The 20,281-nt window shown below is 40.4% G+C and overlaps 1 protein-coding gene across 6 annotated transcripts in view; it reads left to right on the plus strand.

Annotated features, from left to right (window-relative positions):
• Positions 1-20,281, plus strand: part of APP (amyloid beta precursor protein) — a 235,436-nt gene that overhangs the window by 165,982 nt on the left and 49,173 nt on the right. For all 6 annotated transcript variants that reach the window (XM_004588599.4, XM_004588600.4, XM_004588594.4 and 3 more), the window contains 3 exons: positions 803-877; positions 1,888-2,046; positions 18,836-18,964. In XM_004588599.4, the coding sequence (XP_004588656.1) occupies positions 803-877; positions 1,888-2,046; positions 18,836-18,964 (363 nt within the window). The remainder of the gene's footprint in view (positions 1-802; positions 878-1,887; positions 2,047-18,835; positions 18,965-20,281) is intronic.

A 20,281-nucleotide genomic window follows, 5' to 3' on the forward strand; every position in this document is an offset into this window, starting at 1 on the left:
CGTATTGTGATGCAAAATTTTCCCTTTGGGTAATGAGAACAGTAAGTGAGCATCTCTTGTGAAAATTTAAGCAGCCAAATTTGAGAGAGCAAGAAGCTTTTTTTTTTCCTATAAAACACATAAATCTAATTTACTGAATTAACATTAGTGTGTTACTTGTTCAAAGTAGTGTGTGGTAGTCTCAGAATATTGTAACGTGTTTTTTTCTTGGAATTTCCAGGGAGACTGGAGTAATCCCTGTTACTCATGGCTCCAGTTGCTGGAGCTCAGCTCTGGTTGCCCACTGGAGCTAGATGTCAGGGATTCAGACGGAAATCCTCTGTCCCATCCCCCATTGTGCATGTCACTTCATTTTGACGTTGTATTCGTGACAGATGGACACTCAAAATTCTTTATGGGTTTACTTCCCCCCATATCCTGGAAATACACTGTTTCAAATGTTTTGCTTCCTTTAATAAAAGACTAAAAGCAATGTATTTGGTTTTATATTGGAAGACTTTATTTAGAAATTATATGCCTTTTTAAATGGTTGACTTTTATTCATATCAAATAAAATGACTTTTAGTCATTTCTCAGAGAGGCAAGAAAAATCAACTATTCTTTCATTAAATGTGAATTTATATCTACTATACTGCTATGAGAAGTCATTTACAACTTAGTGGTAGACCAAATATACACAGGTAAAAGTTGCATTTTTTAGAACTGAAATTGACAAGAATGAATGGAAAATAATCCATTCCATTAAATCTGTATTTGAAGGAGAAGTGATAGTTTGAAACTCAGATGTCTTCTCATTTCATAGGTCATGAGAGAATGGGAAGAGGCAGAGCGCCAAGCAAAGAATTTGCCGAAAGCTGATAAGAAGGCAGTTATCCAGGTAAAATCTTGACCTGTTTCCTAACAAGTTGGACCTGCCAACATGTGTTTATTGAGTACAAGTTTCCCAGCAACTGCTAAATCCTCACATGGAATTGTTTTTGTTTCCATAGCTTGAACTACTTTCAATCACCATCTAACTATTGTGTTGCTTAACTATACCTTATATTTGCTTCCAGTTATTTCATGTTATAATTTCATGTTAGTCTTTGTGTCTAATAAAATACTGGAAGTAGACTTATCTTGTAAAGAAGAGGCCATTTAGCTCACATTTCTGTTGTTCCGAGAGCATGAAGCCATTATCACTTTGGCTGCAGTATGGACCTCATGATTCACGGCAAGAATGTGCAGCCCAGGAAGAGATCACATGATCACCAAGGAGCAGGAGAATACTTGACTGGGCTCACTTTTTTGAGAGATCAGTGACCTCACACAGGCTGCTTTGATCCCTCCCAGGCACCCCTGCACTTACTTAAGGATTCTCCACTAGACCCCATCACTTAAACAGATCACCACACTGAGGAGCAAACCTCCAGTACATGAACCCTCCATTTTTACACTAAAGCAATGTCCAAACCCTAGCATACTCCATGGCAATAAAACTCGGTTATGAATAATAATAAGTGGTTGTCATAGTTCTAATCTGCTGCTGCCGCTACCTTTGAAATGATGTGAAGATCTGTATTGAGGTAAAATAATTCTTAAATTACCTTATATAACTCAAGATTTTGCTGTGGCTCTTTGGTTAAATTGCTTTCTGTAAGACATGATTTAGGAAAAAAAAAATATATATATATATGCCATAGCTTTAAGAGTACATAAGTTTGTCCAGCACTACCATTAGTCAAATCAATCTTCAGGAATCACATGAAATACTGATAAAGATGGAGATAAACTGTAATGTGCAGAAGGAAAATGTTGGAAGGACCTTACCATGTCTTAAAAGACTCCTTTGCTCCCCATCCTACATGCTCTGTGTCCCAGTTGACGTGTGTGTGTTTGCTGTCACAGCACTTCCAGGAGAAAGTAGAGTCTCTGGAACAGGAGGCAGCCAACGAGAGACAGCAGCTGGTGGAGACGCACATGGCCAGAGTGGAAGCCATGCTCAATGACCGCCGCCGCCTGGCCCTGGAAAACTACATCACCGCCCTGCAGGCTGTTCCTCCTCGGGTAGGTCTGCCCTGCATCCTGCTGCGGCTCACAGCACACACATGGATTTGATGGTCCTATCAAAGAAATTAGGAGAATTGCCTCAAGCGTGGTTATTGTCCCAAGCAAGCCTTAGGGTGACATGACAGCTGTCTCCAGGGGGCTCCTGCAGCATATTAGCCTTTGCTTGGAGAAGTCAGCCAAGCTTCCCAGGAAATCAGTGTGCACAACTTGACTTTATATAGTATTCCAGGAATTCTGACCATGGGTAGCATAGTAAAGTCCAAACCACAAAAGCTGTAAAGGTTTCTTAGTCCATTCAGGCTGCAATAATAGAATAGCACAGACTTTGTAACTTCCAAACAACAGGAATTTATTTCTAACCATTTCAGAGGCGGGAAATCCAATATCAAGGTGCTGATGGATTTGGTGTCTGAGTAGGACTTGCAACCTGGTTCATAGATATTTTTTTCTCACATGATATTCTTGATTGTTCCCATGTGATAGGAGCAAGGGAATTCCTTGATGCCTGTTTTAAAAAGACATCAGTCTCATTCCTGAAGACTCAACCCTAGTGACCTCCTCTCCCAAAGCCTGTCTTCTCCCTCCACCCAACACATTGGGCCTTAGAATTCAGCATCAGAATGTGTTAGGAAGAACATACACATTCACAACATAGCAAAGAATGGTAGATGTGACTCTGCCAAACCCCCTCATAATATCACGGAAATCAAACGAACCAGAGAGATGTCTGAGCTGTAAGAACATCTGTTGGACCAGTAGGAACTAGGACTTGAATTTCCAGCTCAGTGCAGGTACCAAATGGGGAGAGACCTGAAAAATGATCTCAGATTTGAGGAAGCATATTTGTGATTCTCACTGATTATTTCTCAGAAAGGCCAATGAGGCAGAAATTTCTTCACTGATACCCAGCTGGGAAATTTGCCTTGAATATCAGCAGTGTTCTAAGCATATGCTTTATGTTTAATTGTTCTGTCATTGACTGAGAAGTGTGGAAAACTGTGATTATAATTGTGGATTTCCCTGTTTCTCCTTGCAATGCTGTCAGTTTTGCTTGTGAGTTTTTAGGTACTGTTTTCACATGTACATTTAGAGTTTTTATAGCTTCTTTAATCCGTTGACATTTTGAAATTTTAGATCTTGATCATTTATTTTGCTTTGAAATCTTCTATTTTTACATTGACAAAGCCACCCAGCTCATTTTAATTAGTGTTAGTACAGTATGTTTTTTATACTTGTACTTTTATTTAAAGCTGGGTATCTTTCTTTGTTTTTAAAGCATATTTCTTCTAGGCAGTCTTTTAATTGGGAAGGCCACGCATGTGTGATTAAATAATGAGATTATTGATATAGCCGCATGTACATCTATCATCTTGTTATTTTCTTTTGGATTTGTTTTTGTTGCCTTTTGCTTGTCTTTTTCTTGGAGTAATTGAACCTTTTTTTTTAGCGTGCCAATTTCAGTTGGCCTTCAGTACATCAAAATTTGTTTAGTAGTGTTAATCTAAAAGGCAGAAACACTTCTATGTATAGAGAGTGGAGGGAAGCAGTGGAAGAGCGAGTGTGAGAAGGAGGCATCTCCCATCTGTTCACTCCCCAAACGCTCACGAAAACTGGGACTGGGCTAGGGCAAAACCAGGATCTGAGAACTCAATTCCATTCTCTGTAGGAGTGGCCAGGGCACACTCCCCTGCCTCCTGCCCAGGACACACATTAGCAGGAAACTGGAATTAGGAGTGAAACTTTTGCTCAAACCCAGGCACTCCAGCATGGATGCAGGTGTCCTGAGCATCAGCTAACTGTTACACCATATGCCAATCCCTGATTACTTTCATAACTCTTATTTGTTCATCATTTTCATTATGTATTGTTTAAGTGCATTTATTATGGTTTATAGTACACATTTTTTAACCCAGCAATGATATTATCAGATCCGTCCAAGTGAGATTATGCTGCTTCACAGATGATATTAGGTCCTTAAAATGCCTCCATTTCCCGCTCTCTGTAACCTGTTCTTGTAATGCAAGACTACTAAGTAACAGCAAGAAACGCCCCACTTTCCACTGCACTGAATTGTTTGTGATGAAGCCAGATCTGCCTGGTTTCCTTTTTTCTTCTGCTTAAAACCTTCCCTGAAAATGTCTTCGAGGATTTGTGGGCTGCTAATGAATTGTTTTGCTTGGGCACATATGAGAATACTTTAATTTCATCTTTACTTTTGAAAGATTTTTGCTGCTTCTATAAAATCCTCCATTGAGGTTTTTTGCTTCCATTATTCCAAAGATAATGTTGCTTTGTCTTCTTTGCGTTATTTCCAAGAAGAAAGTGTTACTTTTCTGTTTCATCACTAGTTTTTCACCAATTTAATTATGATGTGCCAAACGTAGTTCTGTCTACCCTTAATCCCACCTGACCATTTTTCATCTTGTCAACTCACATATGAGAGTTTTCATATCTAAAAATTCAATCTTGGCTTTTGTAATTGTCTCCATAATAACTTCAGTATCTTTACCTAACCTTTTTTCTCAGCACAAAAAATAGCTCCTTGGAGACCTAATCATTTCTTTCAGGAACTGATCATTTTTTATTTATAAAAATTTTACATACTTGAGAGGCAGTTTCCACTCCCATCTGCTGGTTCACTCTGAGTTTGCCTGCAGTGTGGCCAGGACTGGGTTAGGTGCAAAGCTCGGAGCCAGAAACCCAGTAACTGGCAGGGACCCAGCTGTTTGAGCCATCACTTGTTGCCTGTCAGACTCCTAAGTGGAAAACTGCAGTCAGGTACAGGACTAGAACACAAACCTAGGCATTTCCATATAGGATGCAGGCATCCCAAGCAGCGTTTTAAACATCAGACCAAATGCCCATCCCTTTACAACATTTTGAAACCTATGGGATGTGACTATAAAGTGGCTTAAATATCTTTTCTTTGTTCATTCTAACACTAATGCCAACTTTGAGTCAAATTTGATATGTTGTTTTTCATTTCTGTGTATTATTTTCCTGCACTGTTTCATGTCTACTTTTTTAGACATCAGACACTGAATTTTACTTTGCTGAAGCCTGGGTATTATTATAGGCCTGTACATTTTCTTGAGCTTTCTGCTGGAGTTCAGTCACTTGATAATGCTTTAATCATTTTAGATTTTTGCTTATTGGCTTTTCGGGGTGGGATCAGAGCCGTTACCTGTGAGTACTTTATTTCTCGCTAATGAGGCAAGACCCCCGTGTAGTCAATGTGAATGTTGAGCATGCCTATCTAAGTGGTGGGAGCAATGCTAGTTCTCTCTGGGTGCGAACTCCACAGTCTGTTATCCCTTCACCTCAGATGGGCTTCTTTCTTGTGCATCCATTTCTTTCACATTCCTGTAATGATTATGACTCAGCTACATTCCCCAGAATCTCCCTCAGTGCTCATACCTGTCCTGTGAATTTCGGCCGCTTTGATTATCTCTAGACACACTCCATCTCTGTAACTCCGAGCGTCCTCCATGATTTTTCCTTGCCATGTTGATTTTTCTTTCCTTGTAGTGTTACAACACAGAACACCATCAGGAGCCAAAATAGAGCTCTTGGCATTCCTCCAGGAGGCAAGATGGTGTTGAGTTTACTGCAGTGCTGACATCATCAGAACCGTGGGAGACTGAGTGCCTGGCGCAGGATGTCACCACTAGTAGGAAGCAGGGTGAAGCAGTGCCTTCTCACTAGGGCATACTTCCTGCCCTAACAAATAGCTTTTGAAAAAGAATATCTCCATCATTAGCATTTTCATTTTTTATGAGCAAAAGTGTAATCTCTGATTTAGCCAGGCACTACTCAGCCAAATTCTGCTTTTACCTCTGTAGATTCAAGTTCCTTGATTCCTCTCTTCCTCTAAAGAAGACACTTTGGAGAAGAAATCATTTTCCAGAGCTGGGCAGAGTGGTGGGTACTGAGACTAGAAACTGAATAGCAGGCCCATTGTGATGTAGTCCAGCTCAGAGTCCAAGCTGAAGTCAGATCTCCACAAAATAGTCATTGATAGGGCTTAGACTGCTGTGAAAACTGAATGGAATCTTCAACAAATGCTCGCTTTGCATTTTAGTGTCATCAGTCCACAGAAACACAATAGGAAAAAAGCACTGACCAGTGCCCTCATGTCTTATCAAAGTAGGTAATTTTAAATTGGTCCTAGTACGGCTTCTTACAGACCTGCTGATTGCTCCCATGTAGAACTTAACAGCACATTTGTTTGAAATGAAAATTAAAGCCTGATTCTCTGAGAAGGCTTTGGCTTAGCAATTAACATGCCTGTTTGAATGGCATTTTATGTCATAGTGCTGGGTCAAATTCCAGCTTACTGTGACTCCAGATTCCTGCCATTGCACACATGCAGGAGGCTGCAGGTGATGGGCTTAGAAAGCTGAATCTCTGGGACCCAGATGGACGGCCTGGCTTGAGCTCCTCACTGCCAGCTTCTACTCAGCTCAGTCCTGGCTTCTGTGGACATTTGGGGAGTGAACCAGCTGCCAGCATGTTTCTCTCTCTGCCTCACTCACTTCCCTCCCCTCTTCCCCCGACTCTCAAACAAATACAAATGCTAAAACTGGTTAGGAGAATTATTTCCTGTCTAAAATATCAGATTGTAATTGATTAACCCAAGGAATCTAATTAAGTACTTACCTAATACATGCATGAATCTCCTCTTTTTTATGAAGAAGGAAACCAGATAATTATGGGCAGGAAATCTTACTGTTTTTGTTAAGTAACCATCTTTACAACTGTTCATTTTAAGTTTGACATATGGCCTTATATGTTATATTTAGCTCTGAACTTTGGAAAGCTCAGGAAGATTCTAAATTTCTTCTTGAAGTGTTTTGCACATATTCGGTCTTTTATACATATCCAGCGGTTGTCTAAGGAAAGGCACATCTTGGTATCAGAGCTGTAAAAACATGTTTCTGAAATATTCCCCCTACTTCACACAGTGCCTGGAAAGCACAAGATATTAAACATATGTAATTTGAATATCAGTAAAGAAAGTAATTGAAGTGTTTCTTTCTGTTGGTGTTTTTCTTTTAGAGTAATTATCCTCTAAACTCTTGTTAAACTCTACCATATATTCCTACACTTTGCTAGCATATCATTTTCAAGAAATGTTGATTGTATTTAGTTTCTCTGAAGTTCAGGTTTATTTCATACAATTAAACATTTTGAAATCCAAACCATTAAATATAAAAGAATGAGGTTGTGTCACATTAATGCCTTGTTCTATGAATTTCATTTTTTGAATGCCCATGTCTGTGTAAGCTTTATGATCTAAATTTCTATTTTCATTATGTACCTGTAGGCTAATAAATGAATGTCCAACCTCGTGATATAGTATTTCACTCAGAATTGCATATATTTGTTTAAAATGAATACTTCAAATAGTACATTAAAATGTTTATTTTTCTCTAGAGGATGATCCAGCCAAATTCTATCTTTGTACTAGGAATAAATCCTGCTTCATGGAGTTTGTGGTTTTTCTGAGAACAGCTCCTTAATCAGGTGGGCTTCCTGCTTCTTGCCTAGTTAGAGTTCATTCAGCTCAGTGTGCCACTTCCTGTTCTGGCTGCACCACTTGCTGATCTAGCTTCCTGCTATAGTCTGGGAAAGCCGCAAGGATGTCCCAAACCCTTGGGCCCCTGAACCACAGGGAAGACACAGAGGAAACTCCTGTCTCCCAGCTTCAGAGCAGTCCAGCTCTGCACATTGCAACCATTTAGGGAATGAACCAGCAGTTAGAAGATCTCGATCGCTCTCGCTCTCCCCCTCTCTTCCCTCCCTGTCTTTGTCCCTCCCTCCCTCCCTCTCTTCCTTTCTCTCTCTGAAACTCTGGCTTTCCAAGTAAAATAAATCTTTTTAAAAATATATATAGATAAATAGCTAATAACTGTTTACCTGTCTTATATAACAAGTATTCTTCTCCAGTAAACAGAAGAGAAACACAGGATCCCTGGCTTGGGAATGTAAACAGATACTTTCACATCATTGTCAAGAATTCCACTTGTTATGTGAAGCTTAGCCATGGATCCCAATTTAAACACATGAGTTTTTTTCAAGATTTATGTATTTTCTTTTTTTTTTTTTTAAAGATTTATTTTATTTTCATTACAAAGTCAGATATACTGAGAGGAGGAGAGATAGAGAGGAAGTGGAGCTGCCGGGATTAGAACCAGCGGCCATATGGGATCAAGGCGAGGACCTTAGCCACTAGGCCACGCCGCCAAGCCCAAGATTTATGTATTTTCATTGGAAAGGTGGATAAACAGAGAGGAGGATGTATAGAGAAAGATCCGTTTGCTGGTTCACTCCCCAAGTGGCTGCAACAGCTAGATCTGAGCCGATCCAAAGCCAGGAGCCAGGAGCTTCCCCCAGATCCTCAACATGGGTACAGGATCAAGGCTTTGGTGCAGGCCACAGGCAGTGAACTAGAAGGGAAGTGGAACAGCCAGGATAAGAACTGACAAGGACTTTAACCATTTGCTTGCCGCGCCAGGTCCAACACTTGGATTTTAAGAAGCCAAATTCATCAGGTCCTTTGTTAGTGGAGATTTGTTTTTTATCTTGTTTTCTATGGGTTTTGCATTGCTGCTGCTCTTATTCTATTGAGGAGTTGGTTTTGATAACTGATTCTGAAAGTACAAGGTCTAGGAACCTCATCTCGTGAGGCCCTTCTTGCTTGCAGAACCTTGAGGCAGCTTGGAACAACACACAGCAGGGAACAGAGTGTTTGTGTATGTGCGGTCTCTTCCCTACTCTCGTAACACCATCAGGATTCCATCATGACACAGTAATAACCTCATCTAATCCCAAACACTTCCCCAGGACCCACCCTCACAGAACATCACAATGGATAGTCACTTTCAATTCCATAACATATGTTCAGCTATACCTAAACCACAGCTGACATATTACATTGAGTTTCTCTTCCTAGATGTTTATTTTAATAAACAAACCTCATGAGGTTTCATAGCTCAAAACACTAGATACGTGGAGGAGAGAGAAAGGGTGAAACTAAATATGTCTTGAAAACGTTAACCAGTTTATTAACAAAGAATATCCAAGTCCAAATATAAATAGGCAAAATTAAGCTAGATTGCTATAAATTCTCTTAGAAAATTGAGACTATCTCACTTTTAGCATTTGGCGATCAGACCACTGGACCGTGTTTCCAAGGGTCTGTGCGACTTGAAAACATCTTTTGTTTATGAACTCTTCTGCAACTCTGTGAGCCTGGCCTCCTGGGTTGCATTAATAATCCTGCACATGGTTAAGAGTTTCAATATGTTTCACTGCTCGGCTAAGCAAGAAAATTGAAGGCATACAAGTTCAAATAATTTCTATCCCATACTCTTCAGTCAGATTTAAGTTCTATACCCACTGTTTGTTAACATTTGAGAGTACAAAGCCCAGGTTTGAGCCTGGTCATAAATCTCACTTCTTCATGCTGAACTTACTAGCTTATAGCTCTGATTTACCTCACCAATATAGTTACACTAGGGAAATAGCAAACTATCCTGGAGGGAAAATATGCAGTTCATCAGATTTGAGTAAAGATCATCAACTTCTGAGAGATAGAATTAAAATCCCTGCTTGTTGTCTACCTTTTATGTTATAAATACTGATCTTTAACTTCCGTGTTCGCCACCTGTGAAACTTGTGCCTGAAAAACAATGACTTCATAAAGGGATCTTCCTCTGGATCTGCCACATGGGGTTAATTCTTCTACTGTGTTTGCAATTAACATTGTTCCAGATTTCGTTAGCCTAATTAGAAATACATAAGAATTGGGCCCGGCGGCATGGCCTAGCGGCTAAAGTCCTCAACTTGAAAGCCCCGGGATCCCATATGGGCGCCGGTTCTAATCCCGGCAGCTCCACTTCCCATCCAGCTCCCTGCTTGTGGCCTGGGAAAGCAGTTGAGGACTGCCCAAAGCTTTGGGACCTGGCACCCTTGTGGGAGACCCGGAGGAGGTTCCAGGTTCCTGGTTTCGGATCGGCACGCATCGGCCCGTTGTGGCTCACTTGGGGAGTGAATCATCGGACGGAAGATCTTCCTCTCTGTCTCTCCTCCTCTGTGTATATCTGGCTATAAAATGAATAAATCTTTAAAAAAAAAAAAAAGAAATACATAAGAATTAACTGAAGGGTGAGACAAGATGAAGTGGGAAGATTGTTGGTATAAAGAGGCTTCCGTGCCTTGTTTCTACAAGGAAGCTATGTGAGGCCGTGGGAAGACAGAAGCAGATGGGAGATGACTTTATATTCCCTTCAATGTCACCGTGTTCTCAGTGCAATGTCAAAACTGAAGTGCTAACCAGATCGCTGAGGAGGAAGCTGGAGTAACTCCAGAGCCATGTGCACAGGTTCTGCTCTGGGTTAGGAGTTAAGTAAATTAATCTTTCGTTCTGATGTGTATCATAACTTGATACAGGAGGGCTCAAGAATCTACCATCATATCTTTTGTTTCTTTCTCAATCAAGACTTAGTTCATTTTGGCATTTTCTTGCCATTCAGCCTCACCCACTCATTTTAATTTGTACAAACCATTACATGTGTTTCTGAAGGAAAGTAGGTAGATACATTTGCAGTGAACTTTACAAATGTAGCTCAAGTTGTGGCTTTAAAGACAAAATGTGTGATCCACGGGCTTCTATGGAAGTTTCCCCAATGTGGGATTGTTTTCCAGATCTTTTTGTAACAGTGACAAGTGTCTGAAACACAAAAACACAATCATCTGAGCTCATCCCACACACAGAGATTTGACTCTTTTCCGTGTGTATTTAAACCTGCACACAGGGATCTTGAGTATTTTACGTTATACACATCATGTATCTTGAAAGTGAAGATGTAGAACTGAAAAAAAATGGCTGTGAATGTATTTGAAAAATCTAGAATTGCTTTTTTTTTTTGGTATATGATAAACTTCTTCAGATGCACTATTGGAAGCCATCAGGAGAGGGTTTTCCGTATAAGACCACTTTGACCTAGAAAGATTCAGGTGCTCCTGGTAAACTGAGTCATTTATTTCCTTCACCAACCTCTGGACACTTCCCTCCCACCAGGAAATAGTTTAAGGCAAATGTCTATTCTCTTAAGATGCCAGACTTGTAGATCGAGCAGAGAACTAGAAAATAGCATAAGAATGGGCCCGGCGGCATGGCCTAGCGGCTAAAGTCCTCGCCTTCAAAGCCCCGGGATCCCATATGGGCGCCGGTTCTAATCCCGGCAGCTCCACTTCCCATCCAGCTCCCTGCTTGTGGCCTGGGAAAGCAGTTGAGGACGGCCCAATGCACTGGGACCCTGCACCCGCGTGGGAGACCTGGAGGAGGTTCCAGGTTCCTGGTTTCGGATCGGCGTGCACCGGTCCATTGCGGCTCACTTGGGGAGTGTAACATTGGATGGAAGATCTTCCTCTCTGTCTCTCCTCCTCTTTGTATATCTGGCTGTAATAAAATGAATAAATCTTAAAAAAAAATAAGAAAATAGCATAAGAAGGGTGAATAGATGTGCTTTAATGTACTTCCCTTGTGAAGTGTTAAAAAGCTCCATATCCAGTCATGATTTATGTTGAGTCATCTTGGGTCCAATGCATATGACTCATTCTAAGCCCCAGGCAGACCACATTTGAAAAAACTCCATAAAAGAATTTTATGGAAAAATGACTATAGCTGAGAACTTGGAAATTTAGTAAAAACAAATTACATGTTGTAGGGAAGTCCATGACAGGTGCTTCAAAACTGTTTCCATCAACCTCCCATTGTTAACATAGGAAGGCAGTATAGAATATCTGTTGGAATTAGTGCCATTAATCTTGTTAAGACTTGTTTGTATTTATGAAATCCTTGTAATGTTTCCGGGGGAAAGCCATCTGATGAAGCAGTAAGACCATGCTTGCAGCATGTGCATCTCCTATCACTGCCTGGGTTCAAGGTCAGGCTCAGGTATGGCTCCAAATTTCTGCTGATGCACTCTGTGAGAGATAGCAGATAAAGTTTTCAGTACTTGGGTTGCCTGCCTGCCTATTTCCAAACTTCTGGATTTGGTATGGGCTTACTCCAGATCTGGAGGGGATTGAGAGGAGTGAACCAGCACATGGGAGATTCCTGTCTGTCTGTCATCTAACTACATGCCTAACAGAATGGCAGATAGATGACAAGTGGATGGCTTGGTAGATACATCAGATGGGCTTAAGATCATTGATATGTTCTATCAAAACTGGGAATTCCAGCCTTCCCAGGGAAGAGAGTCAGATACATAAAAGATATTCTGAACTATTGGACCTGTGTCTGAAGTTTTATTTAGCTGTGGATTATTCATCAATTTTATTGACATTTATTAACATCAAATTGTACCCAGCAGTAAGAATATGTTATAAGCTGATCCGCAGGGGTAAAATGGTTAATATTCCAAAAGGTAAATCTCTTTTTAGTTAATTATTCTCTTCACTCTCACTGAAGATGAGCTCTCACTGAAGATGAGCTCTCGTCCATTTTAGTAATGCCCGTTCTTTTTTTTTTTAAGGTAAACAATATTTAATAAGGTAAACAATATTTACAGCTTGCTTGAAAATCACTTCAAACATTCCCCACAAATGTAGTGGGTTTACATCTGTGTCCTGAGAACTGACAATTTCAGTAATGCCCGTTCTTAATCCTTCAAGAATTTTCTTTGTGAATGATTTTTTAAAATGATTGTAGGGTGAATTTAATGTAAATTGAAAAGTACCACCACAGTTGCAAATAGTTAATTATTTAATTTGAATGAAGCACTGTTTCAAAAAGGTGGTGACACTAAAAGGGACTAGATAGGATAAGTCCCACTGGGACAGACTTTTTCTTTCTATTTTCTCTGTTCTTCACTTTAAGTTTTAATAAGGTGAACCAAGCAATATCAGTGTAATGAAATTGAAGTATTAATAAGAAGAATAGCCTAAACTGTGATGTTACAAAAATTTGCCTGGGGGAAAAAAGTGTTACCAATTATGTAATAGTCGAGGGCCATTGAAATGTGTCTGTGTTTTGAATTAGATTTTGAAAAGTCTTTGTCCTAACACACACTCCTGGTCATCCGCGCGTGTGTGTGTGTGTGTGTGTGTTAGGACAAAGACTTTTCAAAATCTAATTCAAAACACAGAAACATTTATAACGGTAAGTAGGGGAAAAATACCTGGTACTGCTACAGAAACACTGTGTTATCCCTACAGAACACAGAAAGAGTTCTCTAAAAGCAAGTGCCATTACATGTGAATGCTAATGGAATATTCACATTTAAGCCAAAGTGATATGACTGCAAGAATTCAGTGGCTCATGATGAGCACACTGCTAATACTGCGAGTTTAAGAAAATTCTTTAAAAAACTGTACATGTACACATTTCATGGGTACACATCCTACAGCTCTAGAAAGAAGTAGCCTTAAGCTCTGAGGAGTTCTGTATTCTGACTAAACGTTGGGAGGACAATTACTTCTTTCTTTAAATAAATATGCATGAATCAATAAACCAGAGCAGAATTCTCTTTTTTTTACATCAAGTAAATGAAATACAAAAGTATAAGGGAACATTGACTAGTTTTCTTAGCATTCATTTCTTAGTTGCAGACATAGCTACCATGTTTTATAGTTTGATTTATTGGCCTACTCTTTGATATAGGAGTTATAATCTAATCTTCATATATCTAAAGCATTACTAGAAATGTGTCTGCATGATCAAATCAACCAAGCAGAACCTCAGAATTCATTCATTCAAGGAGATCCTAATGTGTTTCTGGATTATTTGGTGCCCCTGGGCTTTGCTTATAAATTAGGCGTTAGGGGAGAAAAGCTTATGTTTAAGTAGATGCACACAGAATGTGTGTCTGAACTCACATAAACAATAATGAGGTCAGAGCGCATTATAAGCTTGAAGAGCTCATTATCGCAGCAGGAGCTGAAGCCTGGGCATTTCTCAGAGCCTGATGTGTTACTGTTTCACTATGCAGCCCAGGGGCTCTTCATGGGAGAGGGTTGGAATCTACTTCTGAATGTATTTCTGTGGTGTAGATGGAAGTGCTGTATTGAATGATGAGCAGTTGAAAGCACGTGGCTGTGTATCAGCATGCCCCAGGAGAATGTCAGAGTTCCCTCCTGCACGGTTGCATTCCCTGTAGATTCAGTTACCCACAGTCAACTGTGGGTTCATATTATGAAATGGAAAAATTTCCAAAAATAAATCATAATTTAGGTAACTCTTGGCAAAATAATTGTATATTAATCTCTTACTGTGACTGGTTTACAAATGAAACTTTATCATGGGTATATATGAATACGAAAAAAAACCTTCAAAACGTTGATGAGAACCATGCATGATCTTATGATCTTTCATTCCATTTTTCTGTACCCTTGTTTTGGACTGGGTTCCACGGTGGTTCCTGGCTGTTGCAGAAGTCTTGGGGGAATATAGGAGAACACTACATCTTGAGTGCCTAGGAACTAGAAGTTGAGATGAGGACTCCTGGAACATAATGTCACTTGTAATGGTTCAGTTGTGGCCAACTCTCACTTAATTTGTAGGACTGTCTTTGGCCTTATCATATTACATTTTGCTTGGAAGGCAGGTTTACCTAGTGAGTAGAATGGGGTGTGGTCGCAGACAGTGGAGCCAATCTGGTCTTCGTGTGACCGAGGCGAGCCATGACTCCCTGTGTATGAGCCTCCCTGAGGTTCACAGAGCAGCTGCCCCTCTGTCATGGGCTGGAGGATGCATGAGTTACCAGCCATGAAGCACTCAAAACACCATCTCCTTCATGTAAGCAGTGAACAAAGGCCAAGCTGTTATTGCTGAGAGTAAATAAAGGGACCGGGGAGTTGGCGATGAGACTTAATATTAAGTGGCGTAAATAAATGTGTGCTTTCGGAACCTGCTTTGTCCAAGCATGAACTGCTCACACTGAAGATCATTGCTGTCTGAGTTGCTTCTCTGTTTTTCAATGGATGTTAATATTAATAATTGGCAGATAAGAATGTCTGCTGTTTATGATGATAATGCAAGTAAAAGGTGAGACCCAGATGTTAGTGATCGGAACCAATTCACTCCCCATTTCTAACTGCAAGTTACCTTAATGCAATAACACAGACACCACTGTGGAGCCTGTTATCCTGAGACAGTGGTGAATCAGTGACCAGAGTCCTTCAGCTGATGAAACACGGGGCACTAACTGAAATAAATGAGTAAGCTGTGGTGGAAAGCAGTTATTCTGTGATTAGAAGTGTTTTTCTTTCTTGAACTCCTCAAAGAAAAATGAAACTCCATTTTCATCCAAACAATAAATCCTTTTCAAGAGAGTAAAAAGGAATACGCGGCTACTAAGAGAGCACAGTAAATGTTGGGCAGCTGCCTCGGTGACGGGCAGGTGGGAACACCATAGAAAAATGGATGCAACCCTTTCTGTCAGCAGCCTGGGAACTTTGTGGATGAGAAAACTAGAGGGAATATTTCAGAACTGGCTTCTTAACAACAAACATCATGGTTAGATAAGACCTAATTGTATATAAAACATTCTCCAAGATCAACTATTTTCGGCCTTTAATTTTCTGATTTTTTTTCTTTATGGTGTGCATGCCCATAATCTTTGAGTTACATTTTTAATCCTCCATGAGATGAGCATGTTTCATGTAGTCCATATGACAGATAAGAGCATAGTGATACCGTCCTATCCTTCCAGCCCAGGATCCCAACTGCCCTACTCCTTCCTTTATTATTATTTTTTAATCTTTACATCAACATACAATCCGTTTTCTTTATAATTACAAGCTTGAGTCTCCACTAACTAAAAATTCAACAAATAGTGAAGAAAAACATTGTCCCTCAAAAAGTATAGACAACAGGGCCCGGTGCCATGGCCTAGCAGCTAAAGTCCTAGCCTTGCCTGTGCAAAGATCCCATATCGGCATAAGTGCTAATCCCGGCAGCCCCGTTTTCCATCCAGCTCCCTGCTTGTGGCCTGGGAAAGCAGTGGAGGATGGCCTAAAGCCTTGGGATCCTGCACCCGCGTGTGGGAGACTCAGAAGAGGCTCCTGGCTCCTGACTTCAGATAGTCTCAGCTCCAGCCATTACAGCCACTTAGGGGCTAAATCAGCAGACAAAAGATTTTCCTCTCTGTCTCTTCTCTCTGTATATCTGACTTTCCAATAAAAATAAATGAATAAGTAAGTCTTAAACATTTAGAATTGCTGTAGTAACTTAAGGTTTTTTGTATTTTATGTGAATTTTAGCATTTTGTTTCCTAGATCTGAGAAGAATGTTATTGATACTTGCATCAGGATCACAATGTATCTAGAAATTGCTTTTAGTAAGATGGACATTTGATATTACTTCTTCCATTGCACGAACATGGAAGATTTTTCAGTTATTTTGTGTGTCCTCTTTCATTTCTTACCTTAATTTTTATAATTTTCATTCTAAAGATCTTCCACATGCTTGGTCAAATTCAAAATGCTTAAATTTTTTCTGATTTTAATATTTATTTAATTTTATTGGAAAGGCAGATTTACAGAGAGTAGAGAGAAAGATCTGCCATCTGCTGGTTCACTGCCCAACTCTCCACAACAGTTGGAGCTGAGCCAATCCAAAGCCAAGAGCCAGGAGCTTCTTCTAGGTCTCCCATATAGATGCAGGATTCCGATGCTTTGGGCCGTCCTCAACTGCTAACCCAGGCCACAAGCAGGAAGCTGGATGGTAAGTGTAGCAGCTCGGATACAAACTGGTGCCCATATGGGATCCCGGAGCATGCAATGTGAGGACTTTAGCCAGGCTAGCTTGCCAAGGCACACTTAGATTTTTTTTGAAGCTATTATGAATGGGACTGATGATATAAGTTCTTTGTCAGTCATGGCATTGCCTGTGTATACCAAGGCTACTGGTCATTCTCTGTTTGTAGATTCAACCAGACTTCACTGTGCAGTTGAGAGTTAAAATCTATTTTAACTCTGTTAAAAGCTATTTTTCAAACTATGAGGTCTGTCTTCCTTATTTGTGGGGAAACACACCTCTTCTAGAAGAGAATGAAAAGGTATGGCCGCTGATTTATGTTTATATCATTGTATTTATTAATTTTTGTCAAGCAGAGGAACATGGTATCTGTTGTAGGCATGCATCAAGCAAGTTCCAGGCACCCTCTGGGTCAGGCACAGTATGCTGCTCTCAGCAAAAAAGTGGCAATAAGCCACCCACATCATTGGATCTCACATTGAAGAGGGGATCAGAAGCATAAATAACTTAATGGAGCATGTTAAATGCAAATTTATGCAACATTTTCTGGGCTCACAGAAAAGACCATCGCTTTAGAAGCAACAGGGAGATGGACTCTAAGTTAACTAAATAAAAGAGAGGGAGAGGTATATCCTGTAGAATATGGGCATCCTATTAACACAGGCCTAATAAACAACTCTCCCTAGCGCACACACACACACATACACACACACACACACACACACCATCTCTAAGAATAAATCCTGTGCCTTTCAACTGGCTTTTGAAATATCCATGACACATTGGGTTAATACTGGCTAAATATATTCAAAGGCCAGAATTTTCTATTTCTGTCATTGCATTTCATCACTCATTGTTTTTGTTTCAATGAAGAAGAAATGTATCGTGGAAATCAATTATTTTACAAAATTACATATAGAAAGCATACAGCAGTGAAATCATGAAAGACAAAAGGGGCTTTGTCCCTTTTTTTGTAATTAGGATGAACATTTTCATGTAAAGCTGGAATAAGAATGAAATGAGGGCCCAGCAGCGTGGCCTAGCAGCTAAAGTCCTCACCTTGAACGCCCCGGGATCCCATACAGGCACCGGTTCTAATCCCGGAAGCTCCACTTCCCATCCAGCTCCCTGCTTGTGGCCTGGGAAAGCAGTCGAGAATGGCCCAAAGCTTTGGGACCCGACACCCTCATGGGAGACCCAGAAGAGGTTCCTGGGTCCCGGCTTCGGTTTGGTGCAGCACTGGCCGTTGTGGTCAGTTGGAGAGTGAATCATGGGACGGAGGATCTTCCTCTCTGTCTCTCCTCCTCTCTGTATATCTGACTTTGTAATAAAATAAATCTTTAAAAAAAATAGTATAGACTTAAAAAAAGAATGAAATTAAACCAATTGGAAAAAAGTAGAAGCCCTTAAGAAGAAACTTAAGTGTTGCTGAAAGAGTTAGACTCTGATGATTTCAAGCGGGACTTAATTAAATTTCAGATTAGGCTAACTACAGTTTAGTAATGCCCTGTTTCCTACATAAACGTCTGTCCCTTAGAATGTATTGGTTATTCCTTCATGCAAAAATGAGCAGCAGTTTAATGGCCTACTATTTTTCTCATTTTTCTTGTTGTGCTGTTACATGCAGAGTATCCAAATGTTTGTGAAAAATGTTCTCTCCATTTAATTTTTCCACCAATTTTATGAAGTTCCCTCCTACGTTACTGTAGATGGGATTATTTGCACAGCATCACTTCTTGTCTCAAAACCATGCCTGTAAAGATGTTGTCCTGTGCATGTCCTATCTATTTGAGTTAGAGCAAGATCCAGTTGAGACCCAGCAGATCCACAATCTTCGTTAGTAGACTACAGAGGATCGTTTATGGAATATGTGTGGAAAATGCTAACTTTTCTTGTTCGAATGAAACGTGGCTCATCAAAAAGAGTGGACAATTGCAGAAATCATGATTCACACTGAATTCCAAGGAAAGAAGCAAGACGTTGCAAAAACCTGAAAAAATGTCTTGTTCTTTTCGCCAGCCTCGTCATGTGTTCAATATGCTGAAGAAATATGTCCGCGCTGAGCAGAAGGACAGGCAGCATACCCTCAAGCATTTTGAGCATGTGCGGATGGTGGATCCCAAGAAGGCTGCCCAGATCCGGTCTCAGGTAAGCCCAGATGGGGCGAGCACCTTCACCTTTGACCAGCCCACATTCCCTACTCTTGCACTGTTGCTGGGATCTTCAGCTGTTCCCAAGCACTAGTGAGTGTTATACCTCCGTGGCAAGAACTGTTTACTATCCTGGAAAATGCAAAAGGCTTGCTTAGAGGACATGAGTTTTGGTATTTTCTGAATTCTGAAAATAATAAGACAGTTTCCCAACTACTCACTGTTTCCCCCCCCGAAATGCCCACGATGGTAGGAGTGGTCCAGCCCATAGCTACCTGAACTGTCTCCTCAGCCTCCCAGGGTTGCACCTGAGCAGAAAGCTGGAATCCAGAGCAGGGTCAGGACATAACTCATCCATTCCAGTATGGTGTGTTGGTTTTTTCAAGTGGCGTCTTACCCACTAGGCCAAACACCTGCTTCTGCAACTGATTCTTTTATATATATATATATATATACTTTTTTTTTTATTCATTGATTACATTGTATTATGTGATACAGTTGTTGGAACTGGGAATCACCACACCCCTCCCCCCGCCCTCCCCCCATGTGGAATATTCCACCTTGTTGCATATCCACTGATCAAGTACAGTTGAGATTCCCTCTTTGCAAGCATAAACCAAACACCGAGTCCAACATCCCATAGTCCAATCTAGTTCCTCAGCTTCCTGGGGAGACCCTGTCCGGTCCGAGGGCAGAACCATCAGACTATCAACCCGATCAATTAAAGGCTCCAACGTACCCTCAGCAACAATTAACTTCGTTGTGTAACTAATAGTTATAGTATTGAGTAACCAGTATGTTAAAAACAATTGCAATTTCTTAACCATCTTCTGTGATCACCTCATTGTCAATTCAGTTTTAGTTTATATACAACATATAACATAATATACGTAAAATAACATGTTTTACATAACATCATATCCTCTTAAATTAATGCAAACATGTGGTATCTGACCTTTTGGGATTGGCTTATTTCCCTTAGCATGATGGATTCCAGTTTGGCCCATTTGGCCACAAAGAACTGCATTTTGTTTTTTTTAATAGCTGAGTAGTATTCCATGGAGTAGATGAACCATAGCTTTCTTATCCAATCCTCTGTTGATGGGCATTTCGGTTGCTTCCATGTTTTTGCAATTATTGATTGTGCTGCTATGAGCATAGGGGTGCATGTTGGCTTCTCATAAAACAGGTGTTTTGGGTATATTCCTAGGAGTGCTATTGCTGGATCATACGGTATGTCGATTTTGAGTTGTTTGAATGTTCTCCATACTGATTTCCATAGAGGCTGTACCAACCTGCAGCCCCACCAGCAGTG

The sequence above is a fragment of the Ochotona princeps genome, chromosome 3 (genome assembly GCF_030435755.1).
Source record: "Ochotona princeps isolate mOchPri1 chromosome 3, mOchPri1.hap1, whole genome shotgun sequence".
Lineage (NCBI taxonomy): Eukaryota > Metazoa > Chordata > Mammalia > Lagomorpha > Ochotonidae > Ochotona > Ochotona princeps.